The sequence below is a fragment of the Rhyacophila brunnea genome, unplaced genomic scaffold (assembly GCF_057557595.1).
Source record: "Rhyacophila brunnea isolate RB1 unplaced genomic scaffold, BYU_Rbru_1.0 scaffold_9, whole genome shotgun sequence".
Taxonomy (NCBI): domain Eukaryota; kingdom Metazoa; phylum Arthropoda; class Insecta; order Trichoptera; family Rhyacophilidae; genus Rhyacophila; species Rhyacophila brunnea.
This window is the reverse complement of record NW_028233361.1, coordinates 19,721,123-19,743,947: the sequence shown is the minus strand read 5'-3', so window position 1 is coordinate 19,743,947 and position 22,825 is coordinate 19,721,123. Positions and strand designations below refer to the sequence as shown.

At 32.2% G+C, this 22,825-nt stretch overlaps 1 protein-coding gene across 1 annotated transcript in view; it reads right to left on the bottom strand.

Annotated features, from left to right (window-relative positions):
- The window catches only part of unc-13-4A (BAI1 associated protein 3), a 218,672-nt gene that overhangs the window by 16,573 nt on the left and 179,274 nt on the right, over positions 1-22,825 (bottom strand). Inside the window, exons 7-14 of the mRNA XM_085959557.1 lie at positions 20,177-20,343; positions 18,448-18,650; positions 14,536-14,709; positions 7,895-7,978; positions 6,559-6,720; positions 3,766-3,821; positions 1,254-1,556; positions 975-1,038 (exon numbers count right to left, since the gene is read on the bottom strand). Coding sequence (XP_085815683.1) covers positions 975-1,038; positions 1,254-1,556; positions 3,766-3,821; positions 6,559-6,720; positions 7,895-7,978; positions 14,536-14,709; positions 18,448-18,650; positions 20,177-20,343 — 1,213 coding nt within the window. The remainder of the gene's footprint in view (positions 1-974; positions 1,039-1,253; positions 1,557-3,765; positions 3,822-6,558; positions 6,721-7,894; positions 7,979-14,535; positions 14,710-18,447; positions 18,651-20,176; positions 20,344-22,825) is intronic.

Below are 22,825 nucleotides of genomic sequence, written 5' to 3'. Positions count from 1 at the left end.
CTGACTCATGTTTGAATTTGAGCGCATGACAATGAGGACATTCTTTGTCCATAGCACCAATCAGCACTTTCGGATGAGCGGAATATTCAATATCTGGCTCGTACTCGAATGCGAGACGAAGGAACGAAGCGGATGTAAATGTTCGATGTACTTGTTGGCGTTGTCGGTCATTTGCTCTGCGTGTGTTAACTACGAACCGGCGCACTTGGCTCCGTTCCAATTGTCGTTGTTGATTTCGTTCAGCGCGTGCCTCTTGTGATTGAGATGCCCGCAATTGCGACATGCTTACACGCACGTTTATGTTATCTTGTTGGATTCGTTCGTCTGTTCTTTCTACTCTACTATTTCGCATGTTTGTTGCTTTATTCGTTCGACGGCCCAAATGGCCCCCCTTGCGTCTTGCTGGCATTGTGCACTGTAATACACGCACATAAAAATAGATAAATTAAAATAAATCGTACACAATTTTGCACGCACTGCGTTGTGATTTGCCGAATGAAATGTCAAAATGACGCGACGCTTCTCTTGAATTCTTCTCGGACGTAGTGCCATCTGTCATTCAACCACATAAATAATTTCGTTCTGTTTGAAATACGAACGACGGTTAAATTTGTTCATACAAAAATAATAAAATCGCGATTAAAAAATGAGAGGATGGGGGTAGGAAAATAAAAATTTAAGGTTATAGGTATTTTTTTATGCCAAATAATAAAAAAAATACAAAAAGAAAAATTGGCAAAAAAATAAAAGAAAAATTTTCTGGATAGAGATACCCTAATCACCTAGCGGTATGAAATATACTTGTTGACCTATTCTCATACCTAACAAATATACATAAAAAAATTCATAAAAATCGGTCGAGCCATTTCGGAGGAGTTCGACCACAAACATCGTGACACGAGATTTTTATATATATAGAGATGTAATATACGTAGTATTATATTATTTTCTAAGAATGGGACATCTACACATACCATGCTGCTGTGTCGACAGACGATGTGCTGTGCTTCACAATGAACTCGCCTTCACAAACTCGATCTAAATAGAGACATAAAAATATTAAGTAAGTACACATAACAATAAAATACATGGGAGCATTATTTTGTTAATTGTTTTGTTCAGCTTGCGAAAAAATACGACATTCTTCCTTAATAGTAATTGGGTAAAAAATAAAGCAACGAAGAATTTTAAAGGTGTAGCTTAATTAGACATTTGTGTGATGATTATTATCGAGCAATTTTAAGTAAACTGACCTAATGCCATAGCAGCACGAACTCGATGCAAGGCCTTGGCCCCAGTGATCGCGAGCCACCTCTCCACAGCTGGAGCAAACCACTCGTGACGCGCAGCCAGAGCCAGGGGTCGATCTGGAGGCTGCGGGGGAAGCAAAGAAGCCAGTTCCTGGAGACCAAGGTACAACTCGAAGGGCAGGGTTTGGGCTGGTTCGCGACTTCCCTCGCAAACGGCCCACTGCTGAGGCTGTTGGGAGTGATGAAGACCGGTTCCGATGCCAACGTCTGCGCATACGCTGGCGAGGCAACGGCATACATCGTCGGCTAACTGAAGTCAAATAAATAAATGAAATAATTTTATTATGAAGTCCAATAAATACTTAATAGTTTTTTATTCTATCTATAATAATTTTTGTAATTAATTGAAACACATGAAATAATTACAAGATAAAAAGAACTTTTTATATACAACGTTTTTAAATTTTCTGTTGAATCATATAAACTTGACTTGACTAGCTTAAACGATCAAAAAAAATTGTACTTGATAGAAATAATACTGGAATGTCATATTGATTTCCATAGTAACGCACGTATATATTAATGTTAATAATTTAGTTGCTAGGACCCACTTAGCAACCAATAGTAGTTTTACTTTTTACGGATTTATTCCGAAATAACTTTTCATCGTAATCAATTCTATTTAAATATGGCTAAAAGTATTAAAAAATGCATTGGTATCGTGTTCTGATATATTCTAAAAGTTTCAAATGTCTAGCTAGTCGGAAAGTTAGTAAAAAATCGATTGCAAGATTTGTACCGGACAAATAAGAATACGAGCTAATAAAAACGCTGTAAAATGCTTGACTTGAAAGTTGTCATTCAAATTATATAAATAGGGTTTATACTGTAAAACGGGTAGGTACCAATTTAGTTTTAAATTCATAAATTTTATTTAGGTACGTGCGACAATCAATTTCTCTTGTGTGCGGCCTCAGGCGTGCCTAACTGTTATGGGGTACGCTGCATAAAAACATCATCGGAAAAATTTACTCAACTATTTTTATAGGTACTCAATGGTACTCGTAGACGCCACTTTTCATTTTTGTACTTTCGATATCACATTTTTGGTTGCAAAATTTGTAACATGTGGCGATAGCAAAAATGGACTTGTCTCATATTATTATTATACATAGTATTAAATACGTAAGTAGATTGTAAATACTCATGAACATCTATTTTTTGTTATTGTGTGAAAATGATTTTGTTGACATTAAGTTAGCATTATTAATCATTTTTATTTGTGTCATTTTCGCGAAAAAAATATTGTTTCTATTTTACACTATAATGATGCCGTCTAAATATAACTAGGTCAACCGTCCTCATTAAAAAAAATAGAATTCCAAATCTACTTTAATGGGGGGGGGGGGGGGGCATGCTCAGCGTAGGTCAAAATGGAGCTTTTATTGCATTTTCAAATCATGATCCTGGACATTCCTTAAATGTTGTAGATAATCTATTTATATAATTTTGAAGCCTTATTATCCTTTATATTTATTTTAAACATTTGATGTCTGCATAAAGTATTTTTATTACATAAAATGGTATTCTTTTAAACCTCTCGCTCTAATTTTTTAGAATAAAGTTATATTTAAGTACATGCATGTGCAGTGGTGTTAAGATTTTTTACATTTATTAATTTTTAAACGCATTTATAAAACCTTAAGTATAATTTATGTCGACATTATTATAGTGAAATATTTACGATAAAAATTATATTGATAATCTCTGTGATCCCAAATTTGACAAGAATTAGGCATTTTATTATTCAAAAAATGGGCAAGATTAACACATTTTAAGATAATTCCAAAAATACCAATTATAAGCTATGTCTTTGACCATTCAAGTGTGATAAACATCCTGCAAATAATGATTGCTTTATAATAATTGTTGACTTAAGAATAAGGTAGTATTTTTTTGAAATACGCCATTTCTTTTGGCATTCCCCAGTGGTTAAGCTACAACATACGGCCGTAGCCATAAACTGACAAACTGTAATTGAAGTAGGGAGTAAAATGATGTTAACGTGCGTGTTAACTGTATTACTAAAATAGGATTTCAAAAAGACGATTTCGGCTTAATTGTTTTAAATGCCCCCATCGGTCTTTGAACGTGTTGTGTTTTCTGTCCACTTTTTTCATATACTTATAGAAAAATCGTTTTTTTCAATTAATATTTGATAACAAAGAAATGTTAAAAATTTAAATTCTCGAGATTCGGGATGGAAAATCTCGAAAATTTCTCAAGAATTAATTCCCTTCGGGAAATTCCCGGAACCCAGCTCTACCTATAACACTATACGTTATTTTATTGATGCTGTGAAATAAATCAAAAGGCATAAACGTGATTTTCTTTAAGTTAACAGATTATTTGATATAATGTCTTACAATGAAAGAAAATTATAGTAATTTGTCATATTTCAATTGCAAAGAAATATAGAAGGTTATAATATATAATATTATTGTAAATAATATACTAACCATTTTGTCAATTTGCCTGTATACCACACTAAAATAGGGAATGTTGTTCGTCCTGAAAATATTAAAAACAACATAAGTATATTCTATACAATACTGATTATTATTAATGAAAATGATCCAAATGACTAGTTTCATCCAACAGGCAACTATTTGGAAAGATAGGTTTTTTGAAAGTAATTTAACAGTATTGCAAAACTGTAGAAAGCAAAAACTTTCTCACAGTAAATCCGGCAGTGCAGTCGATTAGAATAAGAACAGCAATAACTATAAAGCAAATGAAATATAAGTATGGATATACAGGTAAAAAAGGTAAACAATCAACGTACTTATCATGTTAAAAAAACAAAATGAATAGGTATTTGTCAAAATACATCAATTTTAATGGCACTATTATAAAGGTCAATCGCACGATAGACAGTAATAAGTTGAATAAAAAATGTTCCACGAATAGCTCGTTAAATGAAAACAGTAGTGTTTGGTGGTAAACTGGTGGAAAATTTATTCAGTAACTTAAGTTGTGGTGTCCGAACGGAATGAAAAATCATCCCACATTCGAGGAAAGCCCCTAAAAGGTTGCAAGGGTCGTAAAATGGCATTATCCATTTTGTACGCATTGTCTCACGAGGCATTTTAAAAGCATCGCTAAGGGAATTTTACAAAAAAAACCACCGTGATACTTATGGAAAAATCCATACTTTCGTTTAAAAAAAGCAGATACTTTTTCTACAAAAAGTAAACATGACTCACACAGTTTCTTTCAAAGTATTCCTACCAGATACCAGTGGCGCACCGTAGTTGCTGATAGGGAGTGTTGTAGTGTACACAATATGGTTGTTAGTCAAATCCGGTGAGATTAGTATCGTACATATTGGTTAATTATTAAATTATAGTGGAACAATTTAACCTTAAACATTCAGTTTATTTTTGTGTTGAATGTGATTATTGTTACAGTTACTATTCTCGACTGCATTTAACATCAAACCTTTTGCATTGCTTATTGTTGTTTCGAGCCGCTCGATCTTGTCTTGTTTTCTATCAAAACTATCGACTTTCACGCTAATATGGTGAGTATGTTTATAGTTAAGCACAATCGTAACTACATAGTCTTCAAGATATAACACTGCAGGACAAGTGTGGCATTTAAGGATGCTGTCTATCGTTCAGTTGACATTATTATCGAGCATTAGTGAGATTGATGTAATTTTTGAGAATTAATTATTTTATTTTTATGGAACAATTGAATTTACCTATTATATTAATTATTTCCTCTATTACAGTTTTATTAGTTTAGTTTTTTACACGTATATTGTAATCATCATCATCATCAGCCGGGGTCAATCCACTGCTGGATGAAGGCCTCCCCAAGCTTTCTCCGACTCTCTCGGTCCTGTGTCGTTCGCTGCCACGTATTTCCGCCGAACTTTACCAGTTCGTCAATCCAGCGGCTTTTAGGGCGACCCTGTGGCCGTTTCGTACCCCTTGGGTACCATTGGATGACGGCATTTGTCCAGCGGCCGTCCTTTCGGCGAGCAATGTGCCCCGCCCATCTCCATTTCAGCTGTTTGGCAACGTCTATTACATCGCGTACTCTTGTCTGCTTCCTAACCCATTCGTTTCTCTTACGGTCCTTTCGCGTTATGCCCAACATGCACCTCTCCATGCCTCGCTGTGTGACTCTTAACTTTTGGACATCTCTCGTGTTGAGGGTCCACGTCTCGCAGCCATACGTGAGCACGGGTAGCACACATTGGTTGAACACCCTACGCTTAAGACATAATAGTAGGTCATTCTTGAAGATACTATTCGCCCGGTTACAGTCCGTCGTTACAGACGTCCGAAAGCACTCCATACCAGCTTTGTTCTGCGAGCAATTTCATCGTGCATGCTTCCGTCTATGGACACCTGCTGTCCTAGATAGACTTAGCTGCTGACTTGTTCGAGTTGGGTGCCATTAATAGAGATAATAGCAAGGTCCGAAAAACAGTTCCTCATCACTTTTGTCTTTGAGACATTTATCTTTAGACCGACCGTTTGACTGACATCCACGAGTTCTTGCATTCTACCTTGGAGGTCTTTCGGGTCTTGTGAGAGTATAACAATATCATCTGCAAAGCGCAGGTGACTGAGGTGCTCTCCGTTAATTGGAACACCCTTTTCCTCCCAATCAAGTTTCCTAAATAAGTCCTCAAGAGTAGCGGTGAATAGTTTAGGTGAAATGGTATCACCTTGCCGGACACCTTTGTTAATGGGGAATTTACACGACCGTTTGTGGAGTTTCATGCATGCTGTGGCATCACTGTATATACTGTTCAATATATTTATGTAGCGTCTGGAAATTCCTTGGTTGCTAAGGGCGTCTATAATTGAGAATTTTTTGATGGAATCAAACGCCTTTTCATAGTCTATAAAACCAAGATATAATGGCAGTTTGTATTCCTGGTAGCGCTCTATGATTTCCCTGACGACCTGTATATGATCCATAGTACTGTAGCCTCTTCTGAATCCGACTTGCTCTCTTGGTTGGTTCTCGTCTAGAATTGTTTCGAGACGGTTTGAGAGTATTTTCGTGAAAACCTTATACAGAATTGGCAGTAGACTAATAGGTCGATAGTTTTTCAGATCTTCAGTGTCTCCTTTCTTATGGAGAATATATCTTATGGAGAGTATATTGTAATAGGTTGACCAAAAACTATGATAATGAATAAATAACTACTGTTCTGTATACTTGACTTAAATATCATACCAGAATAGCCAGTCTCAAATAAATACGCGGTAAAATGTGAACTTACGTTTCGAATAGTGGATGATAGTAGGTAAAGCCTTGCTGCAGGTCCACGTGCAGAGCGGTGGCGAGATCCAGAAGATGCGGAGCAGAACCTCGAGCCCCTTCCCGGGCGAGCCGAGCGTACCACTCGGCGGTGCCTTTGCGTAGGGACCCCACTACCTCACCTCTAAGCAGAGAATAATAAATTCACATTACACGTACCTACATACCAGAAGTTTTTTTATATTTAAATTAATGTAGGTACTTGCATAATTAATTTACCATGGTTAAATTACTATATAATCCGTACCTATACAGAGTTATACTTATTGGATTTTTAAGGGTGTTTTCATAAAGGTAACTTAATATTTAACTTAATAATTGAAACTATTATAAAATGAAAGTTGTAATAATCATTTGTATAATATTTTTTTTTTTTATGAAAAGCCCATCCAAATATGTACAAAAAAATATCCAAATTATTTTAGGAACTTTATGCAGGCATCAATAATTTAGGAATGTGCTTCATGTAAAACAATGTAAAATATTTGATTAAGTCCCCTTATAAAGTTGGCATCCATAACAAATCAACATTTTTAATACTGCCAAGGAAAATGTCTTGCGTGTGTGATAGTATTCTTTTTAACAAAATTAACAATAATTAATGAAGTCATCCAAATTGCCAAAATGTTCCAATAAATCTTTTTCATGGTTTGCAAAATGTTCTACATTATTTGAATGAGCCACCATAACGTATAATCTGCACGTAAAATGTAATTAATAACTATTATTCAAATCGTAGTGAAAATGACAGCTGCACCATTTAATTTATTTGTCTTTGACATTTGCGATTTTACATCTGATCATACAAAACAAAAATATGTTGGTTTTAGACATTATTTAGTCACATACTTAGCCATTTTCTAATATCAGTTTAAAAACTGTAATATAATATTATTTCATTTTGCTTCGTTGCGAGTGAGTAGGATTTGGCATTACATTATATTATAGGAGCGGTATGTGCGCGTGGCAGCTACTTTGATGTACTGATTTCCGACAAGTAGGGGTTGGAGTTGTAGTTTGTATGGGCGACGTTGAAATGCGGTTGCCAAAGGCTACATCAACGTAGACGCGAAAATTGCATTTGCTTGTTTTCTGATAAGTAGGATTTGGCAATACGCGGCTCGGATACGAAAATATAGTTTTGGACATTTTATATTATAAATTGATTCCAAGATACTGGGTGATCGGGAAACACTATAGACATGAGTTAATATATAAAGCAGAGTTACAAGATAGGTACTATCAGAGGTCTAGAGGTCGACAAAAATGCTTGAAAGAAGTAATATTAATAAAAGTACTTGATTTCTTTGTTGAAAGGGCAGCATTTCCAAAAAGCTTTCATCTGTGACAGGAAATTCAAGCAGCGAAGTAATCCTTCAAGCCTAAAAAATAAAAAATATTGTTTTTTGAAAAGCGTAATTTTGGAAACAACCAAAAATACAAAATTCACTCACAAAGATCATGACAGTGTGCTCAGCCGCAATATAAATGTATCTTGAATACAATAATTATTTAGGTATCTAGTTTTAGAGTTAATATTCAATTTCAATTAAAATTTATTTATTTTTCAACATGACATGAAACATTATTTATAAAGAAGAAAGAAAAACAAATGTAGTAAAAGGGATAAAAATGAAAATATAAAAAGAGAACATAATATAAACATACAACAGCAGTGAAAATACAATTTATTATACACATATATAGGTTCAAATAAGTACACCGAGTGTGTTAAGGAGACCCTATTTTAAGAATTTATAAAATAGCGTCATTTCACAAAACATTTTCACGTAACCGCAGATGGCAGAAAAGCTTCGAGACCGAATAACATAAACATTCTTTGATTGGTATTTTACCGCGGGTACGAATTTTAAAAACATAGGACATTTATTTGAGATGCGGTGCTTATTTGTAGATAGTACTGTTACAATGAGATTGAATTAGAATATTTGATATTGACTCGTTTAAAAAATACCTGATAATATTAGTTGTCACTAGTACCTACTTACCGACCTTTAAATCATTCAAAATAAATTCTTCCTATACTATACATCATATTTCTATTGATGTTTAATAATTTTATATGGAAACTATTTAAAAATATACAATATCATTTTATTTTTAACTTTATACAGTTTATCTGTTGCATTAGTAAGAAATATTAAAACCAAAATATGAAGAATATATATATTTTTTAAATATTGTTTGCGTTAATTCTTGGATTTATGTCCCTTTGATTAGTTCCGTCTTTTGACAGTTAGTAGGCTGCATATATATAGTGTTTCATATAATATTTTAATATAAGATACAGTTTATGCGATTGACTTTAATATATTTGTGGGCAGAACAAGATTCCTCAGACAAAGTGCACCGTGTTAATTAGCATTTTAAGTCATAGTTAAAAGCCTAAAAATATGTACATTATAAAAGTAATCTTAAATGTCTCTCAAACCAATAATTGCCAGTAATATAATTTTACGGTCAGTGAAATCGATTGTGTGAACCGACTCATTTATATTTTCCGTCGTTCGCAAGAATCAATAGAATGTCAACGCATCAAATTTCACCCATTGTATTACAAGAATCAACGAGTAAATAATGCATTTTCTGCAACATTGTAACAAGAAATACATTATTTAATTGATAACGTTTTGTCATAGTCAAATTTCACAGACAAATTTATAAGAAATGATCCACAGGGTGTGAACCCACGGCGGTCAATCAACCCACGCCGACTCCGTATTTCCTTTGTTTTCATTTACTATAAAATCGAATGTGGCAACACATCAATAACTCATATCTTAAAATCGTTCAAACTAGCTAAATGCCGCTACGCTTCAACGTTAGTAATTTTATCGCAAACACAAATCTCCGTAATTATTATTGTAAAATTCACATTGTACGAACTATGATTACGATTGTATCTTTGTTGGTTAAGGGAAAAATAAATTGGGCTACATTATCACGCAATAAACCTTTCTACTCATTGGAACATATTACCTACCCATCATCACACTCCCTTACCTACATATTTTTTATTAATTTTATTAAAACCGTATTTCGATTATTTTGACGCCCCTGTATGCTGCTGCCCAGGTGGTACGCATCCCCTTTTGACGTGGCCGTAAAAATAATACATTTTAAACGTAGGTATACATAAAGGCCGCTGGATTCTTAAAATAATTAAAGTCATATAGGTTCAGTCACCCACAATGGAGGTTCGAATCCTGGGTCTGACAAATATACATATTATTTTTCAATTTAATGTGTTTGGAGTCAGAATATGGACCTTAAGGTTGAGCAAGTGGTTAACATCCATTTATCGTAAAAACAAAAATCTATTAATACAAACCTCCACTTTGTCGAGGCCGATATGGATCGGACATGGTCAAAAGAAGAAGAAAATCAATCGAGTTAAGCACATTTGAGTTCATAGAGACTCACTCTTGGGTAACTGATCCTGAGATATTCCCAGTTATAAAAAATAGTGATGCTTTAAATCCAAACGTTGGATCCCGTGATATGCTCGTTTAAGACCGGGTGTGGTTTGGTGGGGCCATTAACTTGTTTTGATACTTAAAAAAAATGAAAAGACCTTTTTCTAACAGTGATGTAAATCTAAAAGATCAATAAACTGGGCTATATTTTTCTTTGACATAGGAGGTAAAGTTCAACAGATCCGTTAAATTTTTGTTGATTTTTTGATACCATAAAGTCAAAATCGAAAAATTTGACATATAAGGTTTGTGATCTGCACCATCGATATGACATATTTTTTGGATATTTCTCATGATAAGTGCACAATGTCATCCATATTATACAATAGTAAATCAGACCATAGAAACGCTTCAGGAATCAAACCAGAAACCTGTGCTATGAGAGTCCAGTGCTTTACACATTTGACTACTAACTCAACAAAACTAATCATTAAAAATATCGTTTCAATACCTGAGATATTGTGTAAACACAGACCTAATTTGTTATTATTCGAACTAAATTTTTTTTGTTTCTCCACAAAATAATTTTGCGACTAATGGGAAAAGCAAACAACCTATAAATATCATTAAGAAATTTAATTTGATCGGGAGAAATAAATTTAAGCATACCTAAGTACTAAAGTAATATATAAACGAATCTGATAAATTAATTGGAAGCGAATATACCTACTCTATTTACAGAAAGCTCGCATTTGATCCTGAGTCAATACAACTTGGGCAGGTCTTCTTAAACTTTTGAAAATAAATACCGCGAGACTATCTTGTTGTAATTTTAAGAATACCATATACAATTCAATGAAGCTATATGATTTTAAAGCATTATACTGTGTACCATACACGCTTTAGTGTAGGTATATTGTCATTAATAACCAGGGCCTTGGTAAGTTTTTACTGGGACACTCACGGCGCTACTTTGAAGGGTGCCTCTTGTTCGTTACGTTATGGTAAGCGATCGAAAGAGTTTGGTGTGGTGACATTATAGAAGAGAGGCTTAGAAGTTAACAAAAATATAATATAATGCCGACAAATCTAAAAACATTCAAAAGAAAAATAATTTATTTAAAATCCAAAAGTAAATTAAAATTTTTAGTATATTATCTATAATAACATCAGCTATCGACATAAAACAGAACTAACGACCTCCGTCGATAATGAAGTACTCATCAGAAAACCAGATGATATAAACTCACGATTATAAGGAGTAGTCGAAATCAAACCTTTCAGTCAAGTAGTTCAAAAATCAATGGCTTAATGCAAAAATATTGTATGTCCAGTTTTTGTCAAAATTGAGTTAACATACACAAAACGTTCGTCTGCATCATATTTTTATGCTATAAAAATATTATACGTCCAAATGAGATATTATATCATTCAAATACATAATGATATATCCATTTTTCATGCATCTTTAATCTTAAAATTCTATTTTCTCAAATCATACAAAAACTGGGCATATGATATCTTTGCACTAAAACATCGAAATAATCTCTCAATTATATAATATTTTCCTCGCATACTGTGTTTGTCCGCAATAGACATAAAACTACCAAAATAATAAAGCCATACTATCATAATATTAAAATAGACACGAAACAATAAACAACCATAAAACAGTTCTGTGTTTATTAATCAAACAAGTATCGATATAAAAAAATATAAACTTAGTAGTTGGATGTAATACCAAATTAAAATAACCACATATTATGTTATAAAACGTGCGTTCATTGAAGGCTTTCATTTTATTACATATATTTATATGGTTATTTTTTTCAGTGAAATGTAGTTTAATAAGATCTCTCGCATACGTAAGAGAGGTGTATTATATTTATTATAGAGAGTATAAAATATGGTTTAACTTGATAATCACTTTATTCCTATCAAAGTGATGGAACGGTTGCAAAAAAATCGAATTATTGTATGTAAAGCTTGCAGTGAAAAAAAAACAGTTCATAATTTATTACCAATGTTATTTAAAAAAAAAAATGCCAGTACAACAGTAATATTAGGGTGTAACTGAGTCTGATACCGTTTGATTAGAGCATTCTTTATAACTAAATAATATTTTTTTTTACATTTTTAATATTACTTATACTTTGATTAAAAATTAAATAATATTATATAAATTAATTCAGTATGTACCTACTGAACTTAATAAGATTTTATCATTCCGTAGGGTTTTCGTCTGTACGTTTTTATTATCCCATTACCTGAATAGTGTGTGATAATATACAGCAGTTTTCTAATAGAATACCTGGAGTAAATCATAAACATTCGTGGGAAACAGATGGTAAGTACAGTTGTTATATTAAATACAATGTAGACGACAAATATAATGTGTTGTGCGTATAATATAAGTATATAAAGTTCTTCTAGAAATAATTATTGGCATATAATAAATATAAAAAAATAATAAAATTTTATCGGTTAAAAATATAAATCATTTGAAATTTTATAGTTTTTATTTTAATATTTTTATATTTTATAGTACACGTGCATGTATTTACTTGCACAAATAGTGTGTATTTTAAACTATCGCGATAATAACTCTTTACACGTAAAAGTGTTAACTGTCTCGCCAATCTCATTATTCAAGAGTAAGCGAGACGCGATGTTATCATTATTTGGTAATATTTGACAGGTCATGAAAATAGATTAACCTCAAAATGAGTCTCTGCCGGTGTAGTTCGTTTTTTTACTGGCAGGTTTGCTACTATCGTTCTACCGGGCAGGCGCAAATATTGCACGGCCCAATTGTCGTGCGAAAATTTAGAAGCTTCTGAACTTTTTTGATTCATGATTTTTGTTTTTCCGAGAAATGTATGTTAGCCACATGCTCTATTCGGTCCATAATCTGACTCCAACCACTAATTGAAAAACAATATATATATATGTATTTATCAAATCCAGGATTCGACCTGGGACCCACGACATCATAAGTCGGTGCGTAAGCCGCTCGACCATCGTGGCATACTGTTTTTTTCTAAATAAATTTAATTAAAGTGTTTTTGTATTCAATTATAAATTTACAATATTCAACATTTGTTTATCAAACAAATATAATTCAGAATATCTCAGAAACATACCTATTAGAAAATATTTTTTTAAGTACAGATTGTGTTTTATTAATTAAGTCACTTGTGAAATAGGTACGTTAATGCATCTCTGCCATTTCTCGCCATTACATGTTAGAAATGTTTAAAAATAATACCGTTAATAAAATTTAATGTCGGAAAAATGATTATGTGATATCAATTTATATTCGGTATCTACTACCTATAGGTATACTTAATAATTGTAGTATGAAAAACATGTCAGTGTAATAAATGACAATATAAGTATTTACTTAGTAATGTATCAAGGAAGGAATTTTATGTCACAGAATCTTGTCAAAGTAATATAATTTATTACTCTTCCAAATTATTATTATCGAATTTTGAGAGTTCAGGTCTTGTGAAACCGTAAAATATTTCTATAAGCGTCTTAGAGGTAAAAGTTAGTTTACTTTTATCGAGAAAAATATTTTATCTCAGAGCGAGAGTCTGGAATTTTTAAGATTTATTTTATTTATAACAAATAAATTATATTACAAGCAAACAGCGAACGGTTTAATGTCAACATCTATTTCTAAGTAATTATTATGATGACATTTTTTTTTCACTTTGCCGTATCTATAGTATATAGCAGTGTTCTTCAACCTTTTAACACCCGCGGTATATACGGTACGCGAAATATTTCGAGGACCAATAGCCAGAAATAAAAATTAATATAAATAGGATTTTATTTATTAAATCTTATGTTATAAAATTACAAATTTTGGTTAGTGTGATATCTACTGCTGCTTCATTGTAAGAGAATTTGATATACGTGGTTGCAGCGTTGTTTCTGAGAGGATACATTCGATTTCTATGTTTGGTTTTTATTACTGACATATATGAAAAAGTCATTTCACACAAATAGTAAGTCGAAAAAACGATCAATAATCTGAATTTTATAACTAAGACATGGATATTATTTATCAAGGGATATCCAAAGTTGATTCAATGATTGCATTTCATATCTAGACACCAGAGTGGCATCAGAACACAGCTAAATCAACTTTTCTTTTTCACGGAGATCAAGTGCGCATGATTTAATATCTTCCAAAAAGAGATTTTTAATTCAGATGTTACCTTTTCTCGGATCTACATTTTCAAAGAAATACTTGTTAAAGTATTCCGTTAACGTTTTTAAATATTGGCTTATGGTGTTGAATATGACTTTTTGGTTTATTCATTTCATCTAGTTAGAATTCCCCGAACCGCATAGCGATATAGTCGGTTGAAAGCATGGTAACAGCTTTCGCGGCTCACCGATTGTAGAGTACTGGTATAGAGTAATTGGATACTAATCTAACGGAAAAAGACAAAATATATATTATTAATTGCGCAAACAGCAATCAATACCTGGCGAGAGACGGAGGATGCAGCGCTGGAAACAGTTCCCTGTGCTTTCTGATCTGATGGAGGGATCTCTCGAGGAAGACTGCGAATGCCTCCGCCAGCCAAGTTTCTTCTTCCTTAGAGATGGATCTGGCGCACCACGATTTTTCAAGGTCTAACAAGAGTTTATGCATGTATCTAAAAGAGAAAAAAATATTTAGAAAATTTTCATCCTGACTAGATTAAAAATATTCGATATATTCTGACTAATGTTGAAATGATACTGTTTTACTCATATATTCAATATGTATAATATAAATTATATATGTGTGTGTATATACAATTCAGTGGCGAGAGGTAGAGGTAGGCTGTAAAGATTCGTCATAAATACTGCACACTAAACATTCTCAGTTATACGTATTTATTTCATTGAGATAAGAATACAATTTGCAGATAGTGCTGGTTAGTTTTAAAATTTAATTAAGCCCTATCTAAACCGAACATTAATAGTTTAGTTATGCGTTGTGTGATTTGGCAAAATTAGTGCACACTTTTTCAGTCATACTGATTTATTTTCGTTGAATTATTAAGCATACATATTACAGATACTGTTGGTTAATTTTTTTAAATTCGCGAATACCTGCGTATACCAAATCATAATCGTTAAAAAATATTTTTACATCTATAAAATATCGAAAATGATGTATGGTTTATAGATACATGAATATTTTTTGACTATAATCTAATATGGCTTGGATTAAGCAAGGTTTGATTTTTAAAAACTAACAAACACTGTCTACGCATTTTCAATGAAAACAAATACTTGTTTATATTTTTTTTATTAAACTATATTTGTTTTACTGACAAAATTTAGTGTGGACTATTTATGTCGGATCTTAACAGTCTACTTCCACCCTTCGCCACTTATTGTATATGTAAATTATATGTCAAAATAAAAAAAAACCTGGTCTTTGTGTTAAAAACATTACGGAAGAAGTACGATAAATAAAATTATAACAACATATTGAATTTTTTTCATTGTTAATTCTTGGTGCAATTAATAAATTTGTATCTAAAATTTTTGAAGTATTATTGTTTTTTTTTAATTAGGAAGGTACTTCATTAGGTACAACGTATACCATTCTTCAGACGTATCACCCAATCGAAGATGATATCACAACAGTAACAGTATAAGTATATATTTGGAATCAGAAAAATTCTGAGGACCACAAGTTGAGAAACACTGGTTTAGAGAACTCGCACAACAAGCGACATAATAATAATATGTGGATTTGAATTCCACTTGGTTATATCTAAGATATTTTTAATATGCCGGTTTCAGAGACTTTTTTTAATATTTATTTATTTTCGTTGAAAGTAACGTATAAATACTACTGTAAAAAAATATTTCTCTCTTATCGTATTCTTTATTATTTACAATATATCATAACAGTTGCCCATTGATTACCATAGGTATAAAATGTCTGTATATATTGTAGCTACGTATAAGTAGGTTCTGTGCAAGATAAAGCCGCGATGGAAAAGGCCCTTTGAGAAGAATTTCTTCGGTCTTTAATAACGTAACATTATAAATTATACCTATTTTATATGTTATCAATATATCGCGGAGCTTTTACATGTGAAGCTTGTTCGTTCCTCTGGAATGTACCTCGTTACCGTAATAGCATTGCGAAAGTTTATTTTCTCATTTTCGTTGAAACATTAATATATTGCAAAGCCTCGATTTTTACCAATGATAATATGATTAATACTATGTAAGTGAATAATATATATATATACAGTATATTTCTAACAAATTATTATCAAAAAATGATAAGTAAGAATTTATAAACATGGTTATTAAGTAAATTGCAAGATATGCGAATGTCAATAGTCAATAAATAATTATATAAATAAATAAATAGAGACGATTAGTTATTATTACTATGAAATTGGTAAAACTGAATGATATCTCAATTTCTCGGCTGTTTTTATTATATACCGATACCTCAGTTCCAAGGTAAAACAAGTCGAAAATTTGCAGTTTTGAGTTAAGCATGAGGAAATGCTTAGAACATAGCGACATCTACCAGTTCCAAAATATAAGAAGTGATAATCTGTGATTATTTTTTTTAGAATGACAGTGGTTACTATTCTTTAGAATAATAATTGAAAACTCCAAACAATATTTATGTTTATAATAATATTATAAAATATAGAAATATATTTTTTAGATAATCCTAGAATGTCTTTAAAATCTACAAAAATTAGATATACAGCTGTTGAAGATTAAACCTGCCCAAAATCTTGTTTCCTAATAATTATCTCAGAACTATGATTTTTGAGTTGTAACACTTTGGAAATGATATATCGTATACCCCAGAGTCAGTGTGTCATATGTATGATTCTACGGAAAATGAGTTAAGTTTAGTAGGTAATAAAACAAATATACCTCATAAGCGTCCACTTGAACTATAACTGATAAATCAGATGCTGACAAATAATGTATCAAACGTATTCATTATTACTCTCATACTTATTAAATAAAGAAGGGGTAATAAATTATTATTAACGTTATGCGCGGTATGTTTATAGCTTTCTAAAGAACTGTTTTATACGATAATAAAGTAGGGGTTCGGGTTTGCGGACATATTATTATTTTATTATGCACAGCTCCTATAGGACTGGTGATTCATTTTTATAGTCTGATTGAACGTATGATTTACGAGACTTGCGGTTTATTACTCCGTGTAATACATACTCGTACCACATACGTAAATTTTCAGCAATAAATTTTAGAGAATATTTTCCATATTGTCTGCAACCTGTAACCTTGGGATATGATTTAACATTTTAACGGATCGAATAACATAATTATTAAGGTTGTCCTAGTGTCATATGCATTAAATATAATAAGATAGCATATTAAATTTGTACAGGCATATGCTATGAATACCTTTTTCAAAATTCACCTTGTCTATTTTGTTTTGTTATGAGATATTCACAAAAAACGTGTATGGAACATCTGCATAGAAAAAATAACAATTTTTTTCTTGGTGCATTGGGCGCGTGCTTTTAATATTTAAACTACAGAGCTTTTCCAATCAAACACTTGAAAGTTTTGCGGAACATGATATTTACTTTCTCGTATTGAGTGAAAGTTTCAAAATACTCACTCAGTAATCAAATAACGGAAAAGATTATATTTGAAAATGGCCACCAGACGGACAAGATGCATTTTGAAATTGGACGATGTTTTTAACAGTTATACTGATTGCAAAAGACTGGTTTTGGATTTTTTTGTAGAATATTTGAATAAGGAATAAAATTGCATATTATTCAGTTCATTTTTGGTCAAAACTGGACAAGATGATTTTTGGAAATGAGCTACTCAGCCACATATTAAATGAAAATTTACATACACATTGATGATATTGACAGGTAAGTCTCTCAAATAGTCATTTTCACGAATATAAAAATAAGAGGTCTTATTTCGCCATCCTATTTCTAAATTTATGTGATTTTTTTTAAATAATTCTCATTAGGGGTCGTCCATATATGACGCCACCCCATAAAACGATGACATGCACTAATGCAATATTTATATTCCATTATCTCGAAAACTAAATAAACGACAATATTTCTATCTGGTAACTATCCACGAAGAATCTGTTTATAGAGGATTCAAATTGTAATAATATAATTAACAAAGGTTTTCTTTTTTTTTTAAGAACATTGTATGGAGACCCATGTTTGAAATACCGAATAACGTCCAAATTTTCATAAAACGCATTATCACCGCATTAAGGTTATATATTTTAGTTTATTTTTAATATTATGGATGAGAGTAGAAATGTATATCTAAAATAACAAATAAAGAAACACGAAATATTAGTAGCAGAGTAAAACGAAAACATTGCAGTAAAATTTACTGACCTAGCATCGAGAGTGGTATCCAGGTTTTGCCTCGCAGCTCCTGCCCAATGAGCCAAAGCTAGCTGAAGCGAAGAAAGGTCGCCTTGGACAGCATGCTGGTGCAGGATAGTGGCTGCAGGTCCTGGTAGGGCGCCACCCCATGCACCTCCCTGACGCGCCTCATAGCTAAGAAACACAGCAAACAGGCGTTCCTGCTGTCTCACCTGTTGATAAAAACGTAATACCTTAATACTTAATTAATTATAGGTGAGTAAAGTACTCCAATAATTGACACATTGATGGTAGAGAGGTATTTATTTAAAAAGGGCGATTACAGCATTCGGTATAGATTAATTATTATGAATGTGATTTTTAAAATGAAACGGCACAATATGCCGGTTTGCTAAAAGACAGGATCCGAGTGATACGTTACTTACGAATCTCAGTTAAGCGGAAGGTGACAACAATATATATACCTAATCATCATCCCCTCCCGCTTTCTCTTTTACCTAAAACTGTCGCTAGATGAGGTGCCGTGTGATCTTATCAGATTTTTGGTTTGATAACATTTTATTGAACATGTATTTATTGTTTATACCTAGACATTTTTTTAAGATAATCATGTTTTCAGAAACATTAACTACAAAACAAATATTAATACCATCATTACAAAATTGAAGCTAACTCCTAGTTATAAGACCGCCATTTTGTCAGATTTATACTGATTTACGGATATTCTGACTACGTTGGACACCTTGAAGATACGCTATTGATACGTGTCTTCAGAGTTGTATAATATACAGATGGCACGCGATAAAGAAATAAGCCGTGAGCAATATACAATGTAATGTACAGTTATCCACGTATTATCTCAAATGAAATGTGAAAATGGCTTAAGTCCATTGGGCAGACCGAATTTCAAATATGGAAGCCACCCAACCGAACCATGGGCTCATTTTCAATATAGTGCGTAAGAATGAAGTCAGCGCCAAAATGTGGTTAATGCAGTATGCAACAAATAGGAAAGTTATTGGATGCTTGCGATGCTTCACACCCAAACGTAGAGTCATGTGATACATTCAATTGAGATTAAATGGAGTGTGGAGCGGGCGTGGTTTGGTGTGCCATTTACTTCAATATTATAGTTGTCACTTCATAACTTTGCACTCTGGCTCAAGGATGACCATGATGTTTGTAATATATTATAAAAATATTTTTTTTTCACATATTTTATCTATTTATTTAATAATTACTACAAGTGAATATCATTAATTGATCTAATATTAGTAACAGTGTAGTAAAAAAGTGTAAAGAGTATAATACGTCTACTTTACATTCACTGTCATACAAATCAGCCATGTTATTTTTGTGGGTTATATCAACGCAAATTTTACGATATTCTCACAATTTGCCACGATATATGGAAACTGGGATAATCCAGATGATTCCCCGAATTTGACTTGATTTGTCGATTCCGAGAATGCTTGAAACAAATCCAGAATTTTGGTTTAGTTTTTTTGAAAGATAAAGTAGTTTATTTTATCTTATTTATCATATTTTTACGCTCTTATAGGACTGTTAACATTATTTAAAAATTATAAAACTTGTTTCTTGGTTTAATAAAAAAAAAAATGTCTCTAAATATGTTCTTTTGTATTATTTTTGATATTTCTAATCTAATCCTTGAATTTTTGAATACCAATTCCGAAACCCAAAATTGAAAATTCTGTATGGTATTGCAATCACTCACCTCGGTCCAGTTGTCTTCTTCTGACGTCCCGCGGTCTTCACGCGTACTGAGCCAAAGCTTAAGTCTGATGCGGCCTTGCACTGACGACCTCTGAGAGCGAGCTTCAAGTTTGAACCATCCCTCCAATCCTGTAGACGGTATTTCGTGAAGGGGTACATTCACGCATCCTGCAGAAATAAAAAACTTTTTATTGCCATCGCAATGGAGAATTAGAGCGGAGGATTGGGAAGAATGTAGGAGTTTGTACGAGAAAGTCAAGGTCCGTCCTTGGTTGCATCAGGATCATATTATGATGCATAATTTCTGTATAAAAAAACACTGATATTCCGGCAATTTTTTTTTAAATATCAGCACATCGTTTTTGTTTGTAAAACGCACGCGTATAAATTGAATATTATATGGACATATAACTTTAGAATGCATCAAAAACATACTAGATATATGTTTAAAAATCAAATAAAAATCTTCGACTTGGTACTTGAAAACTTGGACAACCCACATCTTTCGCTTGCCGGGAAGTACTATCATAGCTGACCTCTGATCCGAATGGCTTCCTTGTGAATACTTTTGTCCAATACATACGATCTTTAATTAACTATTTTTTAATTCAACGAATAATTCAGAAGATTTAAGAATGTAGCATTCTAATTATTGAACATACATAATTTTGAAAACACTTCCGAGAACATAATATATTATAACCAATAGATTTTTTTTGAAAAAAGTAAGACACCCAGCAAGATCGAACCTGCATCATGGTTTTCGCGTCCACGCACACATAAGACTATCTGAAAATATCTGATCTGAAAATCTGTTATGCCAAATGTCAATAGTATAATATCATTAATTATTCACAAAAAATATGAAATCGTTAAACTTTGTAGTAACATAATACTTTAGTGTGTTTATTTCTTTATTTTATGATTATAATGAATATTGACAGTAAATACATTTACCTATGCATATTGATATGAAAAATATTCTGCAAAATGAAGAAGCCATAGACTAAATTTGTCACCATGACTACGTGACAGTACGCGACGTGCATCATAATAATATAATCACAGCTTAAATGTACGAAATCGAAGCAAAATAAAACACATTAATACTAACATAAAATATTTGTCATATAAGTAAGATCCGAACCTACTACGCCTTGGCAAATTGTTGTACCTATAACCCAACTTCATTTCACAACTCTATTCCCAGTTGTGAAATTTGCAGTTATTATAGGTACACTAAAAATCGTCGCTATGGCAGTTTCGTCCCCTGGCACAAAGGTAACGCGTTCGGCTGGTAACCAAAAGGTCAGTGGTTCGAATCCACTCGAGTGCGATTTGTTTTTTCCTGTGAAAATAAAAACGGTCACCCATCCAAATACTATCCGCGCCCGATGGTGGTTAACTTCGGTGATCGGAAGACAGCGTTCGACCACTCGGCTGGTAACTTTCAGTGTAATGCTGGATTTTGCGCACACAATTTTAATATCACGCCCAGCAGACAAATACAAGTCAAAAAATGTAGCATTCTGTAAGAAATGTCAAGTATTTTTTTTTGTATACAAGTCCGCAATTTCTTATATGTGATAAACGAAGTTTTCGTGTGTCAAGCGTAGCTTTATCGTTAGATTATTTTTTCGGTCGTATTGTGTTATCAAATTCGTTTATTGTGTTAACTGTGTCATTTTATGGTGGAAATGCATTATATTATTAATTTAATTTAGTAAAACGCAATATTTTTTAGTACTTATTTCACTTTTAATAAATAAATCTGGACCAGTTTCAATAATCTTTATAAAACATTCATTTAACAAATTCAAAAGGTGACACAAATAATATACCAATACATTGAATTATCCATGCAATAATACTGTCAATAACAATTAAATTTAAATGAATGATATTGGATATTAATATTAAAAGTGGAATAAGTACCAAAAAAATTTGCGTTTTATTAAATTAAATTAATTATCAAATTCGAACATTATGTTAATTTTTATTGGTTGATAAATTTTATGGGTATTAGGTACCATAAATTTATGAAAAATTGATTCGGACATATTATCGACATTCATTTGTCTCATTTCAAATTTAATAATCGGTGCATGGTCATTCAGCTTTTGAAACGTTCTTTCCGTATGAATTTTCCAGGTTTTGAAAGTATTGGTCATTACAAATTGCTTGAAATTACACAATATAGAATATCCTACGTAATTTTTGTTATATTTCAACTAATAAGGAATAAAACTAATGAAATTATGGAATAAAATTACTGGGTATACTAGTTTTATTGTTGTGACATAGTGTTTTTTTTTATTTCACCTGTCCATTGATAAACCTGTTTGTACGACAAACTTGTACATAAATGTGTTCATAAATTTCTGACGAAGTACGTGTCGCTTTTTACAGAGTATATAGGATCTCAGGAATGTGTAATCAGTTTAAATATACTTAGTTACCTAAATATTCCATTACCCGAAGAAACGCAAGGAGGTAAATGGAAAATAAAAGTCACCTTTAAAATTAAATAATTCAGGGCTCGTCACGATAAGTAGTAGAGTGTCGCCTACATATTTAATTATCTCTTAAAAGGGTTGCGATAAAACGTCCCCAAAGGTCTTGACATGACAGACGCCTTTCATGATTTTAC